Raw genomic sequence first — 21,035 nt, 5'->3', positions numbered from 1 at the left:
TGCAAAAACAATTTCTCCTCCCTCCCTCCCTCCCTCCCTCCTTCCTTCTTCTTCTTCTTTTTTTTTTTTTTTTTTGGTTTTTGGGTCATACCCAGTGACACTCGGGGGTTCCTCCTGGCTCTACACTCAGAAATAGCTCCTGGCAGATTCGAGGGACATATGGGATGCCGGGATTTGAACCACTGTCCTTACCTCCATGCTATCTCTTCGGCCCCTTTCCCTCATTCTTTAGTTTAAAATCAAAGAAGTTACCTTAATTCCAAAGACCTACAGAATCCCATGTGAAGAACGTATTTAAGGAACTCCATCAAAGAAACAAAATTCTATTTTTCCTTGACAAATACACAAATATCAAAGTGATGGAGTCAGATATCATGTTAACTACAATGGACCCACAAACCCTTGCTTTGTTTGCATGCAGTGGAGCAGTTGTATTTACTGAATGCTGGGTGAGGGAACAGGTTCAACTCTTGAATACAGGCCCTGCGTGTCTGGGTCTTAAGTTCCTTTCACAAAATGGTGCATAAAGATTCCAATAGTTCTATCGACGCTTGCCCCAAACTGCACCATGCCATTCCTCATAAATTTCAGAATGGTTTAATACAGAAGAATAGAAAAAAACAAGTCCTCCCCGTGGGATAAGGAAAGCTGCTGTTTCTGTTGTGTTTTTCTTTGCTAACGAAGCATTTTCGAGGATGCCAACTTGGGAAAACCGACTTATACCATTTAGCAAATCATGGGGCACAGCATAAGAAGCTTCAGCTAAGTCTAAGGCAGGCAAGATCAGCTTTCTTTGAAGACTTATACCACTCACTAGCTTGCAGCCTGCATACCAGGATTCTTATTTTTTATTTTATTTATTTTTTAGTTTTGGGGTCATACCCGGAAGCGCTCAGGGACTGCTCCTGGCTCTACACTCAGAAATCACCCCCAGTAGGCTCAGGGATATGGGATGCTGGGATTCGAACCACCGGCCTTCTGCATGCAAGGCAAAAGCCTTACCTCCATGCTATCTTTCTGACCCCACATCCCAGTATTCTTGGCATTTCTTCCATTCCAAGGGGAACTTTGTTTCTGTCAGACTAAGACTGAACCTAAACCTTGCATGTAGCAGAAATCCATGTTTTAACTTATAGTAGCTAAACCTCTTACTTGGCTTCCTGCTCCAGTTGCTCCTCCAGCTGTCCGATCTTGGCTTCGAGAGCTGCGATCGTGGCCTTGAACTTGGACTTGACGGCACCCTCCAGCTCCTGCAGCTTGGCCTTCAGCTCTTTGTTCTGCCTCTCCAGCTGCTGCCGGGCGTTGTCGCTCTTCTGGGCAGCACTGCGCTCTGCGGCTAGCTCTGCGTTCAGCGTGTCCACCTGGCGGATGGGGGGACCGAGTGAGACGTGCCAGGGAGGCAGCACAGGCCTTGCTTGCCCTGCCAGGCTACTGAGGGGCTACCTGGAGTGTGGTCTTGCGGAAGCGATCGTTGAGCAGTTCCATGTTGCTCTGCTCTTCTTCAAGTTCCTCCTCCAGCTGTGCAATTCGCGCCTCCAGGCGTCTCTTTTCATCTAGCAGCGCAGACCTGGCAGTGACAAGGAGACAATACTTGTTCCAACTCTCCCAGTGCAAGAGAATAGCAGGGCACCTCCACCCGCCCAGCCACACAGCATTCTCGCCTTTTCTCATCTCCCTGGAACCAAGTCCCACACTGTCAGCAAGTCCTATTGACTGCATTTCTGATCTGTCACTGACTTGTCCCAAGCTCACTACCATGTTCCAGGTTCTGTCATCTTTTGCTGTGACATTCCTGCTGCTTCTCCCTCCTTACCACAGAGAGCAACCAACGTTTACTTTCTTTTTTATTTTGTTTTTGGGCCACACCCGGTGACGCTCAGGGGTTCCTCCTGGCAGGCTCGGAAACCATATGGGATGCTGGGGATGGAACTCAGGTCCGTCCGGGTCTGCCACGTGCAAGGTAAACTCCCAACCGTTGTGCTATAGCTTCAGCCCCAAAGTTCACTTTCTTTTTTTTTTTTTTTTTTGGTTTTTGGGCCACACCCTGTGACGCTCAGGGGTTACTCCTGGCTATGCGCTCAGAAGTTGCTCCTGGCTTCTTGGGGGACCATATGGGATGCCGGGGGATCGAACCGCGGTCCGTCCTAGGCTAGCGCAGGCAAGGCAGGCACCTTACCTCCAGCGCCACCGCCCGGCCCCGCAAAGTTCACTTTCTAAGTGTAGATTGAACCTAGCATCAACTACTAGTTTTCCAGTCATCAAGAAAAATTCCACCTCCACCCCCCCCCCCCCAGCGTGCTAGAAAAAGACAGGATAAACTCTCAGTATGGTGACAAAATGGAAAAACAATTGGAAAAAGCTAAAGTTACGAAAGTCTTCAGAAAATGTAAGTCTAAGGAATCTGATTGTATAGTCTAATGAACTTGAAAGGGAAGGGTTGGCCTTCTGGACCCAGGTCAGTCCTTCCCACCTAATGCGCCCGCATTCCCCCAGAGAAATTCAAGGGCTTGGTGCCTCACGATCATCTTTCCAAGTGAGCAGTTGGCAAACTCCTGATGCGACGGGACAGCCTGAGTCCCCTCAGCCCAGTACAGGTGAAGCCAAGGAGGACCTGGTGGGCCCCACTACTTTTTAGATGCCTGTTCCCTGCTACGGTTGCCACAAGACTCACTTGCCAGAGGCGCTGTTCGTGATCTCGTCGGCCAGCTCGTCTCTCTCCTGCTCCGCATGTCTCCGTGCTCGTTCAGATGAGGCAAGTTCCTAAAAAAGTTTGAATGTTGGCTTACGTCCTGACTGTGGTATTTTCAAGCATGAAATCTGACGGTCCCTGGAGGCTGCAGTCGCCTTATTCCAGGTATGTACATGCAATTCAAAAATGCACTTAGAGAAATCCCACACGTTTGCTCGAAAAGACTATGTGTTTTTTATTCATAAATAAATAAATTCAGGCCCAGAAAATAGGTAGTTATGGAGGGTGGCAATAGTCTTTGGTAGGATGTTACTTAGTATTCTAGGTATTTTGCTGGGGATTTTCTTCTTACAAAGTTACCAACCATCCCTTCTGCTTTTAGACAGGTGTATAGGAAAAGTACAGGAGCAGTGTCAAAAGACAAATTTGTGAACAAAAATAACAGATGATTAGTGATCTAGTACTGTATTAAAAATGGATAATAAAAATTACACTAGGGTACAAAGATGAAAACATGTTTAAGTTATCTCGGAAAAACGTGAGTGTTATGGAAAAAGGAAACAAACCTCTTGCAATTGAAGGATTTCTGCTTCTAGACTCTTCAATTTCTTTTCACTTTCCTTGGATTGAGCAAAAATTTCATCCCTGGATGCGCGTGCTTCTTCTAATTCGCGTTGGTAATCCTTCATCTGGGCCTAAAATTATTCAATGATAAGGTGTGAGACACTTTTTCCTTTTTTGGGTGGGAGGGGGTCACTCAGAGATTACTCTTGGCTCTGTGCTCAGAAATCGTTCCTGGAAGGCTCAGGGACCTGCCATATGGGTTGTCGGGAATCGAACTTGTCTAGGGTTGGCTACATGCAAGGCAACCGCTGTGCTATCACTCTGGCTCCATGGGACACTTTTTATTTTTGGTTTTTAGACATAAAATTTCCCTAACTTATGAAAGTAATTGTTTTTTTTTTTTGGTTTTTGGGCCACACCCGTTTGACGCTCAGGGGTTACTCCTGGCTATGCGCTCAGAAGTTGCTCCTGGCTTCTTGGGGGACCATATGGGACGCCGGGGGATCGAACCGCGGTCCTTCCTTGGCTAGCGCTTGCAAGGCAGACACCTTACCTCTAGCGCCACCTTCCCGGCCCGAAAGTAATTGTTATGATAAATATAAAAATGCATATAGGCCGGAGTTGTGGTTCAATGGTAGAACACATGAAATGAATGTGTGAAGTCTTGGGTTCAATTTCCAGGCAGTCCACTCCTCCTCCCATCCCCAAAAGAGGTATAAGTAATGAAGAGAGATAAAAGTCTTTTTTTTTTTAGGTCAAATGTCCCTTATGAATAGAGATGCAAAGTGCTTAGTCTACAACCTTTATGGATTAATGTGATGTGATCAGCCCAGTCAGTACACAGCAGCATTTGGAAAAAAAACAGTATCTTTTCACTATACACACATTAAATTATAAGCAACAGGAAAAATTCATCTGATAATAGCCACTAGTGAAAATCTAAAAGCTAATATCAAAGGATGAATGCTTCCCTGAACAACAATAATAAAATAAGCAATAAAATAGCATATCAGATCTCACTGCAGTTCTATAGAAACAACGTAACAGAGATTCTAATTCAGTCTAGATTCTAATTCAACTAGAAACATTATAAAAATGAAGAAAAATTACTTTATAACAGCATTAAAAATAAAATATGATCAACACAAAAAAAATCAGTGATAGGGGCTGGAGTGATAGAACAGAAGTAGAGCGTTTCCTTGCACACTGCTGACCCAGATGGGCCTGGGTTCGATCCCTGGAATCCCAAATGGTCCTGCGAGCCTGCCAGGAGCTATTTCTTTCTTTTTTTTTTTGATTTTTGGGCCACACCTGGTGACGCTCAGGAGTTACTCCTGGCTATGCTCTCAGAAATTGCTCCTGGCTTGGGGGACCATATGAGATGCCGGGGGATCGAACCCCGGTCTATTCTAGATCAGTGCGTGCAAGGCAAATGCCCTATAGCTTGTGCCACAGCTCTGGGCCCACAAAGCTCATTTTTGAGGGAAACAAACTGATATTTATGCTAGCATTAGTATGAAATTGCAAGGAATTGTAAATAATCTAGAAACAGAGCAAACTGAAGTCCCATTCCTCATTTTTTTTTTTTTTTTTTTTTTGGTTTTTGGGCCACACCCTGTGACGCTCAGGGGTTACTCCTGGCTATGCGCTCAGAAGTTGCTCCTGGCTTCTTGGGGGGACCATATGGGATGCCGGGGGATCGAACCGCGGTCCGTCCTAGGCTAGCACAGGCAAGGCAGGCACCTTACCTCCAGCGCCACCGCCCGGCCCCTCCATTCCTCATTTTTAAAACTACAAAGCAAGGGTAAAACCAGACAGTGTGAGGACAAAAAAGTAAGAATGAAGAGTATAAAAATAATTAAGTCTACGGGCATTGAATTCTGCGAGAAACTGACAAAGCAATTCAAAGGGGCCATAATTTTATTAAAAGGTTCTGGGGTGGTTGGGAAGTACTCAAATGGTAAAGCTCATGTACCAGACCCTGACTTAAGGCCCATCACAGCATGACCCAAACACTGCTAGGCACAGCATCACCACAAGTGTATGGCCTTTATAAAAAAATTTTTTTTTGGTTTTTGGGCCATACCCGGCGGTGCTCAAAGGTTACTCCTGACAGGCTGGGGGACCAGACAGAATGCCAGAAACTGAACCCAGGTCCATTCCGGGTTGGCCACTTGCAAGGCAAATGCTCTGCCACTGTGCTATCACTATAGCCCCTATAAAAATAATTTTAAATATTATATAATTCTAGGATAACTAGATACTCATAACTGAAAGAATGAAGTTGGGTCTATACTCAAACCATATAATAGCAAATAAATTTAAAAAATAGTCCAATATTCTCCATAACTTTGCGATACTCTTTTATTTTTCATTTGTTGGTGTTCAGGGGACTTTTTGGGGTGCCAGGAATCATATCCAGGTTGGCTGTGTGCAAGAAAACAACCTACCTGCTGTATCATCACTCTAGGCCCTGGGGCAATTAAGAAGTGTTTTGGTTTTGGGGCCACATCTACCTGAGCTCACTCCTAGCTCTGTGTTCAGGAATCATTTCTGGCTGTACTTGGGGATCTTATGAAGTTCCGGACATCTAAACTGGGTCAGACGTTTGGCATTTGCTAGACAAGTGCCTTAGCCTCCTTTGAAGAAACAAAAGCTCAAGAAATTAAAAACAAAAAACAGAGGCCAGAGAGATAGCACGGAGGTAAAATGTTTGCCTTGCATATGGAAGGACCGTGGTTCGAATCCCGGCATCCTGCATGGTCCCCCGAGCATGCCAGGGGCAATTTCTGAGCATAGAGCCAGGAGGAACCCCTGAGCGCTGCCGGGTGTGACCCAAAAACCAAAAAAAACAACCAAACCAAACCAAACCAAACGAAAAAATGAACTTCATTGAAATAGAAAACTTTGGGGCCGGGCGGTGGTGCTGGAGGTAAGGTGCCTGCCTTGCCTGCGCTAGCCTAGGATGGACCGCGGTTCGATCCCCCGGCGTCCCATATGGTCCCCCAAGAAGCCAGGAGCAACTTCTGAGCGCATAACCAGGAGTAACCCCTGAGCGTCACAGGGTGTGGCCCAAAAACCAAAAAAAAAAAAAAAAAAAAAAAAAAAAAAAAAAAAAGAAATAGAAAACTTTGTATCACAAACAATACCATGAAGTTAGCGAACAAAAAATTCAACGAAATCGGTATTTAAAAATCCTAAGGGGCCGGGCGGTGGCGCTGGAGGTAAGGTGCCTGCCTTGCCTGCGCTAGCCTAGGACGGACCGCGGTTCGATCCCCTGGCTCCCATATGGTCCCCCAAGAAGCCAGGAGCAACTTCTGAGCGCATAGCCAGGAGTAACCCCTGAGCGTCACAGGGTGTGGCCCAAAAACCAAAAAAAAAAAAAAAAAAAAATCCTAAGAAAATTATTCAGTATATAGAGAAGTATTTTAGCTCAATAATACCTCAAAGATGTCGTCAAGCAAAATAATTGCCAATAAGCATATGATAAGACTGAAATCATTAAGGAAAAGCAAATAAAAATACAATAAAAAAGTTTTATATTCACTAGAATGGCTATAATTAAATATGGACAAAAGCAAAATGTTAAATTGCCTCATCATAGCTGTTGGGAATATAGATATTGTGGAGGAAAGGTTTGACAGTTCTTCAAAGTAAAGTTCACACAATAATTTAGCAATTTTAGGGGCCGGGGTGGTGGCGCAGTGCTGTAAGGTGTTTGCCTTGCTGGCGCTAGCCTAGGATGGACCGTGGTTTGATCCCCTAGTGTTCCATATGGTCCCCCAAGCCAGGAGTGATTTCTGAGCGTATAGCCAGAAGTAACCCCCAAGCATCACCGGGTATGGCCCAAAAAACAAACAAACAAACAATTTTGCAATTTTACTCCTACATATACCCAAGAAACTGAAAGCACCGGAAATGTGTACACGAATAACCTCGCATTATTCATAGTAACCAAGAGGCAGAAATATCCAAATGTCCAGCAACTGATCAACAGATAAATGAACAGGCAATATATATTTATAGAGTGGCATGCCTATTGGTAGTAAAAACAAATAGCTGTACTTATTGATGCCACGAAATTTGAGCCTGGAGCTTACAAGTCTGTGACAAAGGCAACATGCTGTATGGATTCCATTTATTTGAAACTCCCAGTTTCAAATGCAAATGGGGAGACGGAATTGCTGATTAATTCGTGTTGGACAGGGTAGGGAAAGTAGAAAATCAGGAAGAACAGCTATTAGGGAAAAGCTTTCTTTTAGGGGGACAACTAAAATTGTCCCAAAGTAGATAGAAGACATGGTTGTATGTCCTAAAGAAATACTTAAAAGAGCACAGCAAACAAGTAGGTAGACAAATTGCATGGTACATGAACTACCTCTTAATCAAGCTGTTAAAGACTACAATTACAATTTTATCTTGATAACAATCCTCATTTAAGTTATTTGAATATTTAAGGAAAACCTTTGACATTACCATAAAAGAACTCATGCTTTCTACCAAATGGTTTCTATGCATATATGTCTATATATAAAGACCTACACACATGTTATATACAAATGATATGCTAATTTGCCCCACTTATCTGTTTAACCCTAGCTCTCACTGCATATCTAGCCGTACCATTTAAATGGCTGCACAGGCCTGGAAAAGCCACACAGTAGCTTAGAGCATCTGCCTAGCAAGATATGGTGATGTGGTCAAATCCCTAGTGTTCGACATTTGCTTACTGGGGTCCAGGCCACTCAGTTCTCTGCAACCCCTGGCTTTGCTCACTTACAAACACAATGTTAAAGAATGAGAGAAGTAGAATGCCTGTCTCGAATGCAGGCAGGGGTGGGCCAGGAGGGTGGGCATTGATAGGGGGAATGTTGCACTGGTGAAGGGGGGTATTCTGTTTATGACAAACCCAACTACAAACATGCTTGTAATCGTGATGGCTTAAATATTTATTAAGAAAAAAAAATAAAAACATAACAGGACAAGCACAGCTGCCATGCTTGAACCAGGCCAGCTCCATAGACTCACTCTTTACTCTAACAAGATGTAAACTGAGCCGAGAAAGATTACACTGGCTCACGAAGCACATAGCTGGCTATCTCACCCTGCCAAAGCTACGCTTGCTGCCTCCACCACCCAGATTCGCCATTTCCCCAAAGGCGTGCTTCATCACTGACCCTCTAAGATTCCCTGCTAGGACTATGATCTAACCACACTTCAGGTATGCCAGTTGATAGGCTGCTATCACCAGGGCTTTTCTGGGAGCTCATGTGGGCACCCTCCCCCATCGTATCTTCCTTCTTCTGGGAAAGCCAGGCAGCTGTAACCACACCCAGAAATGCAGTCGCCATGTTCTAACCTGGCCTTCTTCCAGGAGGCCCAGCAGCTGAGTATATGCCCCTAAAATCTATAGGATAGTTGTTTTGAATTTCTGGACAACTTTGTTGTCCAATTTAACACACTAGACTTGTAACAGAGCTTATTAAACCTCCTGTTATTGTATTAATAACTTCATTGGTGGTAACAGTAATTTCCACAAATGAGCTTGCTACTGTGCTTTTTCTTTTAACTTTTTAAATTGACTTTGCTTTCACTTATCTGGAAACAAATGTATGATCAACTATGTCAACGATGTGATGCATTTTCTTTAAATAAATAAAAAAACCTACACCAGTTAGCAATACATCTTCATTTTGCTCATAAAGATCAGCTACGATCTTTTCTATTTTTTAAATCTGTATACTTTGCTGTAATAAATTCTCAGGATGTGAAACTGCCAAGGGGAAAGCAACAGGTGAAGGCTTTTTGTGTGTACTTGGGAAACCATGTGATGCTTCTGGCATGCAAATCATGAGCCCATTATTGTTGATTGTCGAGCTCTCTCTCTCTCTCTTTGGCCCAGGAATTTTATAGCCTTTGTCACAAAATTGACAAACATCCTCCTCAGAGAGATTGTGCCAATTTATGTTTCCAGTCATGTACAAGAGGGCTATTGCATGCCTACCAATACTGTCAATTATTGTAGACTTCCAGCATGCCTTTTTTTTTTTTTTTTTTTTTTTGGTTTTTGGGCCACACCCGGTGACGCTCAGGGGTTACTCCTGGCTATGCGCTCAGAAGTCGCTCCTGGCTTGGGGGACCATATGGGATGCCGGGGGATCGAACCGCGGTCCGTCCTAGGCTAGCGAAGGTAAGGCAGGCACCTTACCTTTAGCGCCACTGCCCGGCCCCCCAGCATGCCTTTTGAGCCACATGATTAAATCTTCTATAATCTGACTGAAAAGATGACTAAGGCTATTAACATCTAAAGGAGGTAAGTTGGCATACTTCTCTCAAGTGGCATGTTAAAGAATGATCAGAGGTGGGACTGGGGAGAGAGTAGTACAAAGGTCCATTTGGTCTTTCCTGGCACTGTAGGCCAAAAAGAGCAGCACCACATTCCCAGGCCCCAATATTCAACCAAAAGGCAAATTGGCAGAGAATCCCTGGAAGTGATCTCCATACCCTTTGACAACTTGGTGAGGCCCCCATAAAACAAAACAATAAATCATGGGTTTTGAACCCCAAAGAGCATGGTAGTTGCTTCACCCAGTGACTCAACTCCAGCTCTCTCCAAGACTCACTCCGGGGCCAAGAATATTGTGTAGATACTGGACACATACAAGTGCCATCTTTCTGTCCAACTACCACAGCTCTACAACAACAGTTCCCCAGCTCCACTGTGCTTTCCAGAGTGATTCCGAGTTAGTACTGTGTTTGACAGCAAGGTGATCATGCTTGGTCTTACCAGGGACAGATGACAACATCAAAGACATGATTAGCTCTAACATACCTGTAGTTTGCGAAGTTGCTTGATGACTTCATCCCTGGCTTTGTTGGCAGCTTCAATTTGAGCTTCAAGGTCCTTTAGGTCTATTTCCATTTTTTTCTTCGAAGCAATAGCCAGAGCCCGCTGTTTCCGTTCATCTTCCAATTCTGCCTCAAGTTCTCGCACCTAATGGACAACACTGGGTTATGTCTGAACAGACCCGAGGGCAAGTTATGCTTGTCATTAGTAAGAGCTCTGGTTATTCTGTAGTTTTATCTTCTGCTACCAAGCAACTATTAACAACAACAACAAAATCACAGTAGTAAAGTTTTGTTCAAGGAGATATATTTTTTTTCGGGCCATACCTGTTTGATGCTCAGGGGTTACTCCTGGCTAAGCACTCAGAAATTGCCCCTGGCTTGGGGGGACCATATGGGACGCCGGGGGATCGAACCGCGGTCCTTCCTTGGCTAGCGCTTGCAAGGCAGACACCTTACCTCTAGCACCACCTCGCCGGCCCCTCAAGGAGATATTTAAACAAATCTACTAGAAACCTTTTCCACTGACAGCTAGGATATAGATGGCCAAGTCCCCGTTTTTAAGCTCATAGTCTAGGATACAACAAAATTGAAAGATGGAAACAACTTCCTGGAAAAGTTTCTCCTAGGAAACTTCAATGAGACCCCTGTGGTGATATATATGCTGGAGTCTTAAGCTTAGATGCTAGTTCCTTCAGCAGATGCCAGGCCTTCAAGAGGAAGTGTCCTGCCAAGCAGACTCTAAATTTTGGCCCACAGAACCTGAGTGAAAAAAGGACTTTTTTTTAAAGGTACTAAGTTAAGCTAATTTGTCAATCCAGCAACGAATTATTAGTAATGGGATGAAACCAATGAAGTTAAACACAACTCTATCTATCATCTATCTATCTATCTATCTATCTATCTATCTATCTATCTATCTATCTATCTATCTATCTATCTATCTATCTATCTACCTATCTATCTACCAATAATCTACCAATCATCTATCTATCTATCTATCTATCTATCTATCTATCTATCTATCTATCTATCTATCTATCCATCCATCCATCCATCCATCCATCCATCCATCCATCCATCCATCCATCCATCCATCCATCTATCTATCTATCTATCTATCTAAGATCCAAGACGATACTAAGGGACGGTCTCAAAATATATCCAATTCATTAAAACCTTTTTTGATTTTATTTCCATTTTAAAAGTGGTTTAATGAGCTCATGCAATTTGAATTTCAGATAAATGCAGAATCATCTTCTAGAACTTGAGCCAAACTGTGTTTTCGCTTGAGTTCACGAAGGACTCTTAAAAGGATGGGTATACTGGCTTATAAGCAGCTATTGATAAATATAAAATAAAGACTTTATTATATTAAAAGAATGATCAACTTACAATTAAGTTTATTCGCAGCTTTGTTCTAATAGGATACTGATATACCAATGGGCTTTGTGAAATAAGCAACTTCTTCCAAAGTCACTTCACTCCTCTTTCGACCTACCTGTTTAATCAGCAGCCGCTTCTTTTCTTCATTCTGCTCATCTCTGGTCTGTAAGTCCCTTTCAAACTGGGCCTTCATTGCCTGCATGTTAACCTCTAGGCGTAGCTTGGCATCTTCAGTAGCCTGAAGTTCATCTTCCAGTTCCTCGAGCTGGGTCCTCATTTCTTCCACTTGCTGCTCCAGTGCCCGTTTCGACTTTTCAAGTTCATGAACCTAGATCACAGGAAGCAGCAGAAAAGAGTTGATCTTTGGCGGGGGCACAAAGGCAGTAGGTTTGTTTTATATCAACTACTCTGGGCAGCCTCCCAACATGTTTCACAAAATCTTCCCTTTCCCTCTCTGGTTGCTGCAATTCCTCGTTTCAGAGTTTGCCATTTATAACAGTATACCATTATCCAATTCTTTATTCCCTTTTCTGTTTTATTTTTGGGGCCACGCCTGGCAGTGCTCATGGGTTACTACTGGCTCTGAGATCAGAAATTGTTCGTGGCAGACTCGGGGACTATATGCAATGCCAGGGATTGAACCTGGGTTGGCCGTGTGCAAGGCAAACCCCCACCCACTGTGCTACTTCTCCGACCCTTGATTTATTTATTCTATGAAGACCTTGAAGCTAGGAAACCTTTAAAAATCCAAAATGCAAAGAACATGGGATCAGAGGAATTTGTTGAGACATCATTTGCCTGCTGTATGTGTATCTATGGAGTTCTCTCCAAATTTCCCTGGATAATCATGGCCATTTTTCTGCTGCTTTCCTGACCATGAGGAATATTGACCATGAGGGTACTCCCAGTATTTTATAGGAAATTCAGCAGAAGGTAGGGTAGTCTTCCCTCCCCTTATTACGATCAGGGAACCCAATGTAAAGAAAGAGAAGCCCAGTGGTTTTTCAAAGCACATCTGCAGTTCATAAAATCAAGGATCAAGTGGCTACCCCTGACAAGAGCAAAAACTGTGGGAAAGCCAAGTGCTAAACCTCCTCAGATGTCCAGCAAGAGGCTTGTTTCATTATCCTCAATATTTCATGAGAGCTGTGGAGTAAATGCAAATCTTGTAGGAAAAATATACACCGGAAAGACAGACACTGTCCTTGAAAACGGAGAATTAGCCACTGCAGGCTTTTGAAGTCTTCATAGGAAACTAATGGGGCCTTTCCCACCATACCATTTACTCCGTGCTGGAGACAGATCCCACTTGTACTCAATCTGAAAAGACCCTGTGACTCAGGCATTCAGGTAAAAGTCTAAAGAAGAATGAAGCTCTTTTGTTTTATTTTTGCTTTTTGGGCCACACCCAATGACACTCAGAGATTACTCCTGGCTATGCAATTCAGAAATTGCTCCTGGCTCGAGGACCATATGGGACACTGGGGATCGAACCCGGGTCTGTCCTGGGTCAGCTGCATGCAAGGCAAAATGCCCTATTGCTGTGCTATTGCTCCGGCCCCAACAGTGAAGCTCTTTTAAAAAGTTCCTGACAGGATGCAAATTAGAGCATTATGAGAACAACAGAAGTAAGCCAAGTTCTCTTTTTGTTCTAGTCCTCAGAGATGATTGCTATAGGAACAGCCCAGAGAACCAGACAGCTTTTCCCGAACATCTAAGGCCCAAACTCCGAAACTACTGAGCTTTGGGGGACAGCATTCCTAGGCCCAGCAGGCACTCCTAAAGAATTGCCTGCTCCTCCACTTCCACTAAATGAAGTCCTCAGTGATACTCACATTTTTTCCCACGTCATCCTTGGAGCTCATCAAGTCTTCCATGTCAGCCCGCAGCTGCTTGTTCTGCCTCTCAAACTCTTCCTTGGCCTCCAGGGCTTCCTCCAGGGCCCTGGCCAGGGACAAGGCTTTCGTTTCTTTCTCCCGGGCCTCCGCTTCTGCACGGTCTCGCTCTTCTGCGTAACGAGCGGAGATGTTCTTCTCCTCTGCTAACAACTATTTGGAATGGCAACGGGATATATTAAGAACTACCATTAAAAAAAAATTCTCATTCATATACCCGACAGGAGGGATACTATTATAAGGCTACTTTTTGCTTTTCTCACTTTTATTTATTTTGGGGGTCTATACCCCCAATGGTGTTCACTCAGGGGTCACTCCTGGCAAGGCTCAAGGGACCAAGGGACCTAATGCTAGGGATTAAACCTAAATCCATATGCATGCAAGATAAGTGTACTACCTACTGCAATATCATTCAGGATCCTCTCTTACTTTTTAAAATCATTTTCTTCTCTATTTTGCTTTTATCATTTTTTTGGGTAGGAGGGCAGTGCTCAGGGATTACTCCTGGCTCTGTGCTCAGGGATTACTCCTGAGTATTGGGTAGTGAACCAGTGCGCAAGGCAAAACACCTTACCAGCTGTACTAGCTCTCCAGCCCCTGCTTTATCTTGTACATATTTTCTTAACAGGTATGACTTTAAACCAGAGTGACCAAGGTGAACATTTTGCCAGAATCTACGTGGTGTGGGTTTTGGAGTCAGGGCAGCAGGAAGTAGAGAACCCACCTGATCGAACTTCTTTTGTTTCTTCTCCAGGTTGGAGACTATCTGGCGCTGGTGGTCCAAGTCCACCATCAAATCATCAAGCTCCTGCTGCAGGCGGTTCTTTGTCTTTTCCAGCTTGTCATAGGCCAGAGCCTTTTCTTCCAGACGTTGGCTCAATGCCTCCACATCTTTGAGGAGCTTCTTTTTGACTTCTTCCAAACTTTCAATTGTTCCCAAGTCATCCTCTACTTTCTTCTTAGTATCGGTCAACTAGGTTTTATGCAAAGGGGGAAAGAAAAAAACCAACCAACAATATTAGAGAATTGAATTGGTTTTTGCATTTGAGGAATAAAAAAAATTAATCATTTTTTGTGAGAATACCATCTGAAGTCAGTATTATGTTCTTTAAAAATTAATCTTAAATGATAATTAAATTTCTTAGCTGATAAAATAACAGCTGACTTGAAGCCTGACATATTTGAAATAGGTCAGTGTCTTTATTTTTTTAAAGTTTTAATTTTATTGAAACCGAAGCTCTTCATAGTTGGGTTTCATACATACAATGAATGGGGGCCAATCCCACCACTAGTGTCTGCCTTCATCCAACAATGTTCCCCAAGTACATTTCATACCACCCTCTTGCCCCCCAGTTTGCCAGTATAACAGGCCTATTTTAAGTTTAGGTTGTTAAAGTTTGGGTCTCTTGATTCCACTGTTGCTGCCTTTCGCTTGGATATTTAGTTCTGTCCTTTTTTAACTCTACCAATGCACCTGAGACAGCTTAGCCCTTGGCCCCATCCTTTCATATTTGTGTTTCTCCTCTTCCACAGTGTCTTTATTTTAAATGCTTTTAACTGCATCACCATCATAGTATCAGTTTTTGATTGGATCAGAGGAAAAATAAAACACACTTCATGAGATAAATTTAACATACTCTACCCCAAAGGAAGTTGAAATGATTTAGTACAACATAGCTGTTGAATCTATACAACTAGGCCAACATGGCTTCTAATGAGGACACATACCTGAGACTGAAGGGCCAGCATTTGTTTTTCCATATTCTTTCTGGCTTCCTCCTCTTCCTCCTGCTGCTCCTGGAGGCTGTTCTTTTCCTCTTCAAGCTGCCGAATCCGACTGCTGAGGTTCAGCTTTTGACGTGTCTCCTCTTGAAGAAGCTCCTATTTATTTTTGTAACAGGTCAATACTTAAGCAAGGGCAGCATTTCTACTCAAAGATCCCAAGACCAGGGTACCATGAGTTATATGACAGAACCCACTATTTTATATTCCCTACATTTATTTCACCAGTCCTTTTTACAATCTTCTTCACCAAATCAGTTCAGACACTTGGCAGTTCTCATGGGATTAACTCCAGTGATTGGATAAAACCAAGTTGTCTTTTATACTTCTCCCAATTAATTTTCTTGAACTATAAACGTTAATGTTAGATTACACCTTGTTTTATCCAAAACAAAGATCATCACTGGTTTCTTTGTTTCTGTCTGTTTACAACTTGGTTTCACCCAAAACAAAGATCCTTCTCGGTTCCTTTGTATCTATTTGCTTACAACTTGGTTTTACCCCCAAACAGATCCTCTGATATTGTAAACCTGGGCAGGACTGGCTCAGGGTAAACTTGAGCTATCTGCCCTTACACCCTGACTGGGGGTGTTCTCTACTCAATAATAACAACCTCTGGCAGGTCGCTGGCTCTTGAAGGCGATGTAGAAGATTGCCAGAATCCATATTTCACCCTCAGCCTGGTTTGGATTATTTCGTGCACTCTGTACTCAGTAAGTTTTAGACTTACTTGTTCATCTGGGGTTGGAGATACAGCATCTGGGGGGATTTTACATGCTAACAGGTCTTTTTCATTACCTTAGGTTTGAAAAATCCTGAAGGCACACTTGTGACTTGTTTTTTTCTTCTTCCTTTAGGTTCGCTATCTGGGATGTGCCTCATCATTCTTTAAGTCACACTGAGCTTATTCCTAACTGTCTAATTATTTCTCTTTCTCTAATTAATTTCTGTCTAATTATTTGCTCTTTGAGATTTTTCCTTAGCTGGCAAAGAAACACTCATACACTTCTGCATTAACTAACAACTAATAGTGAATCAAAATTTTTAATACAACTAAAAGTACTAAAATACTTTCAAGTCATCCTAATTTCTACCCGAGTCAAAAACATCTCTAACAAATGACTCATTGCAAGTCTTAACTTAATAAGCTTCAACCTACCTTTTTCACAAGCCAGACTATTTTAGATTAGGGCAATAAAATTTCAGTAATCAAGTATTTTATTTCCTGGATAATACAAGGTAGTTTTTAATTAATGAAGTTTACTTAGAATGATGTGAAGAGAGAGAAATAGAGGAATATATATTCAAGGGAGAATATGGGCTTGAAAGAGCAAACAAGCAAGCAAACAAACATAGACACCAGGCAGTGCTCAGGGGTCATTCCTTGCAGAGCTCAGGGGATCACATAGCTTTGGAGGCCAGATTAGGTTCAGTAACCTACCAGCCACACTCTCTCTCTCCAGCCCCTGAACAATAAAACATCTCATTTAAGAACAGCCAAACATCTACATGCATGCAATAAGACCAACAGATGGTGAAACCATCACCCAGAAAGCATTGCTCTCAGCATGACAGGTACCAGACACAGGCAATAAGGGTTGGGGCTGGAATCACAGCAATAGTGAAAATTTCCTGTATATTATGACTGGTTACAGTGTCAAAAAGTACAAATGTTGGAGGTAACACCGGATCAGGAGCTTGGGTTCAATCCCCAACCAGCTCCAGGAGTGATCCCCAAGTACAGAGGAGTCAGTAGTTGTCCCTGAGTACTACCAGGTATGTTACAAAAATCAGAAAATTTCAAACAAAAGAAAAACTCCAAATTATAACATAATGAAGATAAGAAGGTAGTTGTAGGACTCGTATGTTTGAATTGTAGGGCAGTACAGAGATTAAAGAAATGATTATGGGAAGGCCCCTCATTTCTAGAATTACCTGTGTATCCTGTAGTTGAGACTCAAGACTAGCAGCATCCTTAGCAAATTTAATTCCTTTCTTTTCTGCTTCTTCTAGAAGAGTTGAGACGTTATCCAGTTCATTCTATAAGAAGAGTGGAACAGATGAAAAGGGTCTGGAATCACCAATCTTTTTTGTTTGGTTGCCTTTTTAAAATTTTTTTTATTTTTGGGTCACACCCGGCAGCACTCAGATGTTGATTGAACCGGGGTCCATCTTGGGTTGGTTGCATGCAAGGCAAATGCCCTACCACAGGACCTCACGTGGGCACTGTTCCCTTGCTTGAATTCTCTTACTACAATGCATGTCAAGACCTGGGTCCTCCTAGTGAATCACTCAACATGGATGTGCATTGGGTTAAAAGCTTTGTAGCAAAGGAAAATATACATTTTTTCCTCACCAAAAAGTACTCATCTAAGGTAATTTTTTTTTTTACTGCTTAAATGCCCTTTGTTAGACAATCAAGCTATTTGCATTTATATGCTTTTATATACACTTCTGCAGTGAATACTGTTAGGAAAGAAACTGGGTCTATACCCTTACTTTCCCAGGAGAAAAGATTCGATGAGTCTTCGGTGTCCAAAGGGGTTTGTGTATTTATTTACTCATAAGTATGTCTTAAAAAATTAGGCACCACTGATTTGCAACAACTATTATAAATTGGTATTTATATTTTTAAGGGTTGTGACATCAAAACTGCCAGATGGAAAGGTGGTATTAATTTAAAATTCAAGCGGCAGTAAATACAAATTCAAGTGAAAAAAACAAACAAACAAAAAACAGACGGCCTGGAATACTAGGCATGGGAAGTATTTTCACCCACTACTCCTTCCTTCTCTTTTATTCATTGTACCAATGGAGAAGTTGAAGTGTCCCGATTTACAGTGGAGAATGACAAACCAGGTTAACTGTAGACATACGACACTGGGATGTGTGGTACAGGCTATTCCAGACTTACCTGTAATTTATTTGCTTTCTCGGCCAGTTCTACCCTGAGTCGGTCTCCTTCTGAGACCTTGGCATGGAGTTCTTGAACCTGGGCATCAAGTTTCTTCCTCTTGTGTTCAGACTCGGCCTTCACTTGCTGAAGCACCTTGACCTCACAGGCCAACTCCTTGTTATCTGTCTCAAGGCCCTGCTTGTTCTTTTCCAGGTTTGCTTTGAACTAGGAGAGGGAAGGGAAATTTTTATTTTTATACTATTCCATGAAAAGGTAAGATGCATTCGTGAAACCGATGTCTGATCCAGTTTGCAATCAACATTTGCTGAACGAATAAAACACGATTTTATTTTTATTTATTTATTTATTTATTTATTTATTTTTGATTTTTGGATCACACCCAGCAACGCTGAGGGGTTACTCCTGGCTCTACGCTCTCAGAAATGGCTCCTGGCAGGCTTGGGGGACCATATGGGATGCTGGGTTTCGAACCACCGACCTTCTGCATGCAAGGTAAACGCATTACCTCCATGCTATCTCTCCGGCCCCAAAACATGATTTTCTATGTGCAGAGAGTTCTATAACAGGAACACACCTGTACAGTTGACTTATTGTAGTAGATACCGATGACTTAGGGGTTCATCCACCACACTATGAAATCTATCATTTTCAGTGCAGGGATATAATTTGTAAATAATATTTCCTGTCCAGAGAGTAACCATTCAGTTACATTATCTTTTGCATACAACTTGCTTTGCTAGTTAAGAACAATATTTAGTTGTTGTTGTAAATAGCAATTTTTTAAAGAATTAACAATGAGCTGAAATACCTTTTTGCTAGGACTAGTTAACATCAGAAACCCAACTGAATAACCACAGGTAGACTATAACAGGAGTAAATGTACTTTGGTCCAAGGTGATCAGAACAGGCTATGTTTTTAAGGCTGTGGGGTGCAAGGGTTCTGGGGCCATATTGCTAAGCTTCCATCTGCCTTCCCATTTACTTGTTGTGTGGCTCTGTGGCTTAAGTACCCTGTATTATTGAGCCTAAGTTTCTCTGTCTTTTTTTGTTTTGTTTTGTTTTTTTGGGCCATACCCAATGACTCAGGGGTTACTCCTGGCTATGCGCTCAGAAATCACTCTTGGCTTGGGGGACCATATGGGATGCCGGAGGATCGAAACACGGTCCTAGGCTAGCGTGGGCAAGGCAGACGCCTACACCCTGCGTCACCATTCTGGCCCCTGTCTTAAATGAAAATGACGACTACTATATAGGAGTTTTTCCTTTGCCCCTTTCCTTTTATTGTAATGACTTGGGGTTGTACATTGGCTACAGAGCTTGGTAGGAGTGGTTCACTCCTTAGTGAGGACAGTGACGCCAGGACTCGAGGACTGCACTTGGTATACCAGGAAGTCACACTTGGTGATGTTCACTGCCGCACCCTGGCAGTTCTTGGAGAACTATGCGTGCCAAGGACTGAGCTTAGCTCCTCATTCAAGCTAAGTATGTGCTGTCAGTCGAGCTCTTTCCCTATTCCTCTTGACAATGTGTTCATAACGGTCAAAAAAGACAATGCAAGGGTTATGTAGTATATCATGAACATGCTAGTAGTAAATCAAGTCGATGTTAACACTGCCACTGTATAAATTAAAAAGTTAGCTTGTTGAGGGCTGAAGAAATATTACAGGGAAAAAGAATTAGCTAATAATTAGCTAATTAATAATGTTAATATTAATTATTAACATAGCTTATAAATAATACAGTTAATGTAATTATCACGCAATGCAATTACACATTATAGGATATATAATAAATACCCAAAACATTTTGTTAAATATTAAAATATCACATCATTTAAACAATATAAATTGCTATGATTATAAATTAATATGTTCATAAATTGCTAATTAAACAATAATGGATGGACGGTTTTCTCCAAGCCAGAAACACACAGCAGGGCTTCCCTTACCCTTTTAGCTTGTTCCAGCTGTTCAGAAAGCTCTTCGAGGGCCGTGGCATGTCTTTGTCTCATATCCTGGATTTGAGCTTCGTGGTTCTTAGTTTCTTCCTCAAGAGCCTTCTTCAGCTCGGCTACTTCTTGTTCACGTTTCGTACTATTGAAACATAAGTTTTTGAGGAATGGAGTCAAATTCAAAATACATTCCGAAGGTGCTATCTTTATCTTAAATTAAACCTTAGATAACTATTAGACAAGGCATTTTCCAATATGCCGTATGCCCATTACTGCGATATCAGAAATTCTAAAATCAGAACAACTCCTCTTCAACAGTCTACTGACAACTGAAACACAAAGTAATATCTTTTTTTTTTTTTTTTTTTTGGTTTTTGGGCCACACCCGGTAACGCTCAGGGGTTACTCCTGGCTATGTGCTCAGAAGTTGCTCCTGGCTTGGGGGACCATATGGGACACCGGGGGATCGAACCGCGGTCCGTCCAAGGCTAGCTCAGGCAAGGCAGGCACCTTACCTTTAGCGCCACCGCCCGGCCCCCACAAAGTAATATCTTTAAAGCTCTTTAGACTGTTCTGAGTAGAAAATTTTCATTGTTTATCAGGAATCAATATCATAGATGCTGAACTACCTGCTAAGCCAACAAAAGTGTCAATAAAACTGGCAAAGCGTAAATTCTCGCGTGGCTTTCAAAAGAGGCTAAAGGGATTAAGGGCTAGATTAATCAGAACACTGCACTCATAAAAGCAAGAGTCATCATTCACGTGAAGTAGCAATAATACACTAAATTACTCCTAATATCCTATCAGAAAATGAGTTAAGGTTGGGAGGAAGTAGGACAGGAAATTAGAATGCAAGTTGAAGGGTTGCACTTCTGGCTCAGAAGAGTTGCTAGTGTCTGAGATGAGAACACAACAGGTACAAGATGAGACGAATTTTGGATGTCCTTAAATAAGCAAGTTTTATAAAACATGTATTTAGGTTTGTATAAAAATCACGGCAGTATT

At 42.4% G+C, this 21,035-nt stretch overlaps 1 protein-coding gene across 6 annotated transcripts in view; it reads right to left on the bottom strand.

The window, feature by feature from the left end:
- MYH10 (myosin heavy chain 10) overlaps window positions 1-21,035 on the bottom strand; it is a 160,193-nt gene that overhangs the window by 6,277 nt on the left and 132,881 nt on the right. For all 6 annotated transcript variants that reach the window (XM_049766233.1, XM_049766236.1, XM_049766234.1 and 3 more), the window contains 12 exons: window positions 20,028-20,172; window positions 18,077-18,283; window positions 17,098-17,202; window positions 15,109-15,261; window positions 14,105-14,353; window positions 13,321-13,533; window positions 11,601-11,813; window positions 10,086-10,247; window positions 3,256-3,384; window positions 2,672-2,760; window positions 1,444-1,567; window positions 1,153-1,361 (listed from right to left, as the gene is read on the bottom strand). In XM_049766233.1, the coding sequence (XP_049622190.1) occupies window positions 1,153-1,361; window positions 1,444-1,567; window positions 2,672-2,760; window positions 3,256-3,384; window positions 10,086-10,247; window positions 11,601-11,813; window positions 13,321-13,533; window positions 14,105-14,353; window positions 15,109-15,261; window positions 17,098-17,202; window positions 18,077-18,283; window positions 20,028-20,172 (1,998 nt within the window). The remainder of the gene's footprint in view (window positions 1-1,152; window positions 1,362-1,443; window positions 1,568-2,671; window positions 2,761-3,255; window positions 3,385-10,085; window positions 10,248-11,600; window positions 11,814-13,320; window positions 13,534-14,104; window positions 14,354-15,108; window positions 15,262-17,097; window positions 17,203-18,076; window positions 18,284-20,027; window positions 20,173-21,035) is intronic.

The sequence above is a fragment of the Suncus etruscus genome, chromosome 20, assembly GCF_024139225.1.
Source record: "Suncus etruscus isolate mSunEtr1 chromosome 20, mSunEtr1.pri.cur, whole genome shotgun sequence".
NCBI lineage: Eukaryota > Metazoa > Chordata > Mammalia > Eulipotyphla > Soricidae > Suncus > Suncus etruscus.
Note: the sequence above shows the minus strand (reverse complement) of the source record. Positions and strands in the feature narration are given on the sequence as shown.